Source organism: Solea senegalensis, linkage group LG8, assembly GCF_019176455.1.
Source record: "Solea senegalensis isolate Sse05_10M linkage group LG8, IFAPA_SoseM_1, whole genome shotgun sequence".
In the NCBI taxonomy this organism is placed as follows: domain Eukaryota; kingdom Metazoa; phylum Chordata; class Actinopteri; order Pleuronectiformes; family Soleidae; genus Solea; species Solea senegalensis.
Window position 1 is genome coordinate 15,483,555 of NC_058028.1, and position 7,076 is coordinate 15,490,630.

The 7,076-nt window shown below is 40.9% G+C and overlaps 2 protein-coding genes across 2 annotated transcripts; one reads left to right on the forward strand and one right to left on the reverse strand.

Annotated features, from left to right (window-relative positions):
* The first annotated feature begins 10 nt into the window (after positions 1 to 10).
* On the forward strand, positions 11 to 6,235 carry kbtbd3 (kelch repeat and BTB (POZ) domain containing 3). The gene is made up of 10 exons (XM_044031703.1): positions 11 to 1,098; positions 1,400 to 1,679; positions 1,750 to 1,915; positions 2,512 to 2,694; positions 2,927 to 3,100; positions 3,191 to 3,481; positions 3,878 to 4,120; positions 4,200 to 4,490; positions 4,580 to 4,729; positions 4,998 to 6,235. The coding sequence occupies exons 2-10, from the start codon at positions 1,405 to 1,407 to the stop codon at positions 5,118 to 5,120; spliced, it is 1,896 nt and encodes a 631-aa protein (XP_043887638.1). The 5' UTR covers positions 11 to 1,098; positions 1,400 to 1,404; the 3' UTR covers positions 5,121 to 6,235.
* An 8-nt stretch (positions 6,236 to 6,243) lies between these two features.
* Positions 6,244 to 6,749, reverse strand: LOC122773206 (sarcolipin). Its single transcript, XM_044031706.1, has one exon. The coding sequence runs from the start codon at positions 6,616 to 6,618 to the stop codon at positions 6,523 to 6,525; it is 96 nt and encodes a 31-aa protein (XP_043887641.1). The 5' UTR covers positions 6,619 to 6,749; the 3' UTR covers positions 6,244 to 6,522.
* Between the last annotated feature and the right edge of the window lie 327 nt (positions 6,750 to 7,076).

Sequence of the window (7,076 nt, forward strand, 5' to 3'; positions counted from 1 at the left end):
CCCAACCGACCTAACGATGACTTAACAGTGTAGAGGCTTTAACAATAACCGCAACAACAATAATATAATAATAATATAGGCTCAGTTTCTGTTTACATGTACATTATCTCAAACCGTAGGAACGCCTCTCATTATTTAATGTATACGATACATTTATTATGGTGATCTAATGTATATAATGTTGGGAAATCGCACTGTTGTTGTGTGTTAGGGCTGCACCTAACGAATTCTTTTCATAATCGATTTGTCAGTCAAACACAAATTGCTGTTTGGCAAACTTCACATTTTTTACACGCAGCGAAGCAGCGCCATCGTATGGTAAGGTCATACAGTGCATGCCATTGCCTCGGTTCTCTGGATAGACACGGACCAGCAACAATGCCTGATGCAAGTATTACAAATCTACACTCAGACATCAGACGTTTTTGGTGTTGGATGTGGTGTTATTACGCAGAACACCATTCATGTTTTAATTCAAGAAGTGGAGTGAACATCTGACAGTCTAACCCAAGCACAAAATGCTATTATTTCGTATGAAGCAAATTAAAGCTGTTTTTAATTGGACTGAACATAATAATATTAATTCAGAATGATTTTTTTTCAGGACTGTTGTGTTAGAGTGTAATAATATTTGCTCCGTGTTTCTAATAAACTACCAACTGAGCACATGTGGTAATTTTTTCGCCCCAACATTTCTGAAATCACTTACATTTAACAATTCTTAATATGCACCCTTTTCTGCCTGTTCGTGAATTTACCCATGAGTGCGACTTATTTGACAAAGAAGTATTAGGATACCAATAACGGAGAACTACACTTCCCGGCTGTCATTGCGCCTACCTCTGCCGCAAACAAAGACAGCCGTATGCTCTCGCGCTGCTCGAGTAGTTTGTAAGCAAGAAAAAGGACGAAATAAAATCAACAACACAGCGCAGTTTTAGCAAAGATGATCTTAACCACGAGTGTAACCACAAAACTCAAAAGTCTTTGCAAATCCTCGCGTGATTTCAAGCTTCCGGAAGTTGGAATGGCATAAGAGAGCTGTCCGAGGTGCTGACACTGTGAGTCGTGCTCGTCCTGCTTCAGAACCATAGAACGGTATGTTTGGCCTGTATTGCTGTATTTACACGAACCTGATCGTTAACAATGAAACGTCATCTAAGATTTTCTAATATCTTAGTTTACATCTGAGTAATTTGGTATCTAGTATTCTGAACTGTACTATTACTGAACTAAACGGTTGTCAGTACCATGATTGTGTTGCAGAGTGGAGTAGACTTTTATAGGCTACATTTTCGTTTCTTACTTCTTACAACCTCTTTCTCACAAACTATATTCACCATCATCACCACCATTCTTTGAAAATGTATGATGACATTGTGACTTTTTATTTAATTAGGAAAGATGGATGAAAATCAAGAGTCATCCCCTTGCATCACCAACAGCTACAATGTCAGCAACAGCTCCACACAAAGTCAACCTGGCAGTGCTCCACAATGCAACGGGGCCCCAGAGCATCGGACCCTGCTGCGGGTATCCGAGTCCCACGGACTGCAGCTCCTGGGAACACTCAGATCACTGAGGGAGCGGGGTTTGCTGTTTGACTTCACCATAAAGGTCCAGGAACGCAGTTTTCCCTGCCACCGTTGTGTTCTTGCAGGCTGCAGTGATTTCTTCAGGTATCTATCTGTCTGTCTGTCGGTCGGTCTGTCAATCTACTTATCTAATGTGTGACTTCTGTGTGTTTAGGGCTATGTTTGAGGTAGACATGCGGGAGTGTGGCGACGGGTCTGTGACCCTGGGTAACCAGTGTCCGGTTGCTGTGGGTTCTTTCCTGGATTTTGCATACTCTGGAGAGGCCCTCATTACTGACAGCAATGTAGACATGCTGTTTCAGCTTGCCACTTTTCTACAGGTATAAATACCTGCGAAACATCTCTACATTCCTTGTCCTTATTTTCACGTGTGTCATAAACCTACAAACTAACATGGTTAGCCTGGTCCATATACCATTTTTTCCATCTTTTCAAATATTGATTGAGAATACCATGGTGATTCAGGATAATTGTTATCACCCTATTCTGACTTCAGTCTACACTGCTGCTTAGTCAATAAAAAGTAAGTAAGAAGTAATTGACTGCTTGTGTTATCTTCATCTTAAAAGTGGTAATCTCAACATTTCTGGCCAATGTAGTTTAATTATACAGGTCACAGGATGCTGGAGCCAAGCACAAGCTGTCATTTTAATAAAGAAGTCAGGCCAGATTTGTCTTTTCATTTTCTGTGAACAGTCACAGAAACTTCATACAACATTTTTGTGGTGACATCCCAGCAGAACCTCAGTTGGACTGCAAACATATACTAATTGCACCGACTTCTCGGTTTCACTATTGTCTTACATCATTCAGCGTTAGATATTCGATTCAACAGACATTTATTGAAATGAAAGTGATGTTCTGGCATGAAGCTCTTTTCACTGGTGTATTTACCTTGTTGTTGTGGTCTATTAAGATACCAGTCCTGTCCAGAGCATGCAGTGACTTCCTGATAGGAACTATGGAGCTTTGTAACTGCCTGTCCCTCTTGTCCCTCGCCGAGGCCTACGGATCAACCTCACTCCTCCAAAGTGCCAAAGAGTTTGTGGTTCAGAACTTTTCTGAGCTTTCCAAAACACAGGACTTCCTGGATATGCAGGTGCTGCTCAAGAACCTAGTCATAATGTCAGAGAAGCTTAAGTATGAATGAATATAGTTTATCTTAATGAAATCCATACGTACCTTTGACTACTTTATTTTGATTAAGTTTATCCACTGTGGATAAAACCTCACTTAATGTTTAATTCTTGTTGATTGATAACACACATGGAATTTCTTTATTTCCTTCACACAGGGTACACAGTATTTACTGTTTCAATTATTTCTTATAGGCCAATGTATTGGAGCAATGCCTCAGATCAGATGCTTTAAACATGCAGTGTGAGGAGGAAGTAGTGATGTCACTGCTTAGATGGGTACGTTGCGATCTCCAAGCAAGACAGAAATTGTTACTAGGATTGTTATCACTAACCAGACTGCATCATCTACCTGCATCTGCACTAAAGGTATAAATACATTGCATGTATTTGATATACTGTAAGCGTTCCTGCAGCTTGTACTTTTGAGATCCTCTAATCTTTTGCCTTCTCTTTCAGACTCTGCATGATTCAGACTCTCTGCTCTGCAAGGACGAGTCCTGCCTCGCCCTACTGTCAGAGGCACAAAGCAGACAAAGTCAACACAGCGGCCTTCTGAATGATGCCAGACCAGCCACCACGCAGAGCTACATCTACATCCACAAAACAGAGGAGAACGGAGAAATCCGCCACAGCTTCTGCTACTGTCTGGAAACAGACCAGTGGAAAGAGCTGGAAATGGGGCAAGGAAAAGGGACGACCACATTTCCAGACCCACCTGGATCATACCTGACCAGCTATGCCGAGAAGGTATATTTAAGGATTGAATGGTTGTGACCCTTTAACATGAAGTATTGTCAGTGTGTGACCCCTTATTACCCAAGTTTCTGTCTGTGTGTGGTCACCTTATCTGCACACACAAAAAAGCGTTTTCCTTTCCAATAAAACCATATTTTTGGAATAGAAATTCTGCATCTGCACAGGAAGTCACTGTCTGGGCCTATTATAGTAGTGAATTAACCCAAAGTAGCATTAACATAAACCTTGTATACTTAGATATTTGTTGATTCCAAAGCATATCGTCATCATTATATTCAACAACATTATTGCACACTGCATGTTTGCGGCACTATTTTGATATTCATTTCATTACTACATATGCTTTCATATATTTAACTGACTTATCCTCTTTCCACTGGACTTTAGATGTTTGTCACGGGTGGCTGTCGTGGAAATTGTTGCCGAGCAGTTCGTCTTCACGTGGCAGAACCATTTCACGACGCCACTGACGAGGTTTGGTGCTTCTGTCCTGTGACTCTAACCTGCTCGCCTGCACCCGCCATGCTGAAGCCCCGCACCATGCACACAGCTGTGACCTGCCTGGACCGAGTGTACGTCATTGGGGGACGGACCACGGGATCCAGAGTGGGGGCTGCCAATTTGCTGGAGGTTAACTGTGATTTGTCTTAATTCTAATGAACGCCAGATTAATTACATTTTAACGACAACTCCTGTTATTATATACTAGGTGGAATCTTATAACCCTCTGACTCAGACCTGGTCCTCGGTCAGCCCGCTGCCCACTGCCATCTTTTACCCAGAGGCCAGTGCTTGTGGCAGTGTCATTTATACTCTTGGATCAGAAGTGGAAATAACAGGCTCCTTCAACCCCTCGCTGGACTGCTTCTTCTGCTATGACACCCAGCAGGACCAGTGGAGCCGCCTGATGGCAGAGTTTGGCCAGTTCTTCCATGCTACGCTGGTCAAAGCCGTGTCAATTCAGAATACACTGCACCTTTGTGACCTGTCCACTTACAAGGTTGGCCACTGCATTGTCAGCACTGTCACTGTATTACATTTGCGTTTTTTCTTTTTGCATATAAGAATTTAAATCTTTTTGCCATCTAGGTCTATAGTTTTTGTCCTGAGACCTGTGTGTGGAAGGGTGAGGGCTCATTTGAGTGTGCTGGGTTCAACGCTGGAGCGGTTGGTATGAGAGACAGAATCTACATCCTGGGCGGAGATTACTCTCCTGACGAGATCACTGATGAGGTTCAGGTATGAAAAAAAAAAATTATTTACACAGAAGCTTTGTCTAAGTCGTTTTTCATGAGTTAAAGGAGAAACCTACCTGGTTTGTTAACAGATTTTCCAATGGCAAAATGTGAAAAGTGGTCAGTGTTACTGAATATTTTAGTCCATTGCTACAGAAAAAAAGTTATTTAATACAATATACTGCATGTTTATATCTTCATTTGAAATATCCAAATCCCTGTGAATAAAAAATATTTTTTTGCTCATTCACAATTTCTTGTTGCCTTGGTAGGTGTACTACAGTGGGAGGTGTCAATGGGAGGAAGTTGCGCCCATGCCCAGAGCGCTAACTGAGTTCCACTGCCAGCTCATCAGCTTCAACAGACACAGAGACCCCTGGAGTGCCACAGCATGAGGCACAGTGGTCACATGATCATTTACAACTGCACACCAAATGTGGCAATGGATGTACATGTGTGTAACATGATGTAAGCATCTATGCATGAAGAGATGAGATGAGTCTTCCCTGCCTTTCAAACCTGTGCGCACGGACACAAAACACCAACAAAGGGGAGTGACAGTTAAAAGTTTGTGTTCTGTTAACACCACATCTTTTATAGATGATCATAAGAGGACCTGAGCCAAATTATTTATTTGTGTATTTATTTATTTTTAAAAGATTTAATCCTTTGTATTATATTTGTGCATCTGCTGTCATAAGGTCTTTGTTATGTCAGTCTAAATATGGTTCCTCCGATGCAAGAACCAAAGAGCGTCGGACTGTTTTAGAAATCCTATTTTAGTACCTGAATATTTTTTTGTCTAATTAATATTTTTCAAATGCAGAATCCATTCAAATAACTCATGGTATTGGTAAATCTTTCATTTTTGAGGCTCCATTTTATCATCCTTAACAGAGAATTACTCCTCTTTGACTTTTACCAAATTTGGTGATTTTGTAATCTGAATTTCCAGGAGTGACACAATGGTTGAGCTATCCCATATTGTTTTTTTCTGATTTTCATCTCTTAGTTCGGCTTATTGAATGACACTTACAGCCCAACGTAAAATTGTTTCAAGACAATACTGAAATGAATTATTTGGGTACATTTTCACTTAAAAAAAAGAAACTTGCCTTTGTTCAGTTTCATGTATCCACGCATGCACTGTTTCACTTCTCCAGCTTTCCCCAGCTTGTGACTATTCTACATGTGACCAGTAGATGGACCTCTGCAGCAAATGCTTGTCTGATGTAAATGTGTGGGCTTTATTTACAGTATATGCAGTAGATAAATATTCCAGCTTCAAAGTCTACTAGAACTAAAAAGAAATGCAAAGAGGAAAACGTCGGCCTTACAGTGGAAATCATGTTTGGTTGTGGAAAAAGAAAAGTAAATTGATTGATTTATGTCAAGATGTGAACCTAAACATTGTGCTTCATAATTTATGTTGATGCCTGTTTCTGTGAGGAAATACAGTGCATGCATTTGACACTATGTACAGTGTATATATATTTAAGTAACAACTGCAGACTCAAATCCCAGTTCAGTTATTTTTATTCACCTTCCCAATTGTACAATGATTTAACCTTCTGGCACTTGCCAGAATTGAAGGCCACATTCAAACATATCAGAATGCAAGTACAGATTCAAGACCGCTTTGTCTTTGTCAGCCAAAGTGATCTTAGTCTAAAGTAATGAAAAGATGTAAACACTTTGTCTGCACTAAGTCCTATAGTATCCATACTGGCTTTGTTACACGCCAACATCGCTGCAACTCTCTGCCTCCCATTCACTCTTCACTTCGAGCTCCGTGGTTCACTCCTGGTAAGCTCTCACCAGCAGCCACATCAGCAGCACGGTGATTAAGACGATCATGAAGTTGAGGAATAGTTCCTGCGTGGACCGGTCCATGGTCGTGTGATGGGTTGAAGGGAGAGACGCCGCTGGTCAGGTGCAGTGGTGTCAGCTGTTAAAGGAGAGGACGAGGGAGGTGGAATGAAGGAGATTTGTGGGAGATTACAGATGGGTGCGGCTCCTTTTCAGATACTGGTCCACAACATGAGAGGGGGGCAGACGTGGAGAAAACAGTATATCAGTCAAAATGCAAACATAAGAAAAGTATAAAAGTCAGCATGATTTATACAGTGTGCAGATTGTGTGCATGTTTCAGCTGTACATGTTTATGTTTGTGTGTGTCAGTCACTTCTTAGTGCCGTTACTACTACTAATCTGTTCATAGTTACGTCAATCAACTTTGATATTTTCCTTATATATGCACAGAATCCACATCATTTAATGTATATGTACATACATATATTACTTCATATGCATACACACAATATGCTAATATATATACAATCTGGTGAAAA

Coding starts and splice junctions, on each gene's coding strand:
- kbtbd3 (XM_044031703.1), top strand. CDS start 1,405: ATGGATGAAAATCAAGAGTCATCCCCTTGCATCACCAACAGCTACAAT. Junction 1,916..2,511: donor AGCTTGCCACTTTTCTACAG/GTATAAATACCT, acceptor TGGTCTATTAAG/ATACCAGTCCTGTCCAGAGC. Junction 4,730..4,997: donor AGATCACTGATGAGGTTCAG/GTATGAAAAAAA, acceptor TTGCCTTGGTAG/GTGTACTACAGTGGGAGGTG.
- LOC122773206 (XM_044031706.1), bottom strand. CDS start 6,618: ATGGACCGGTCCACGCAGGAACTATTCCTCAACTTCATGATCGTCTTA.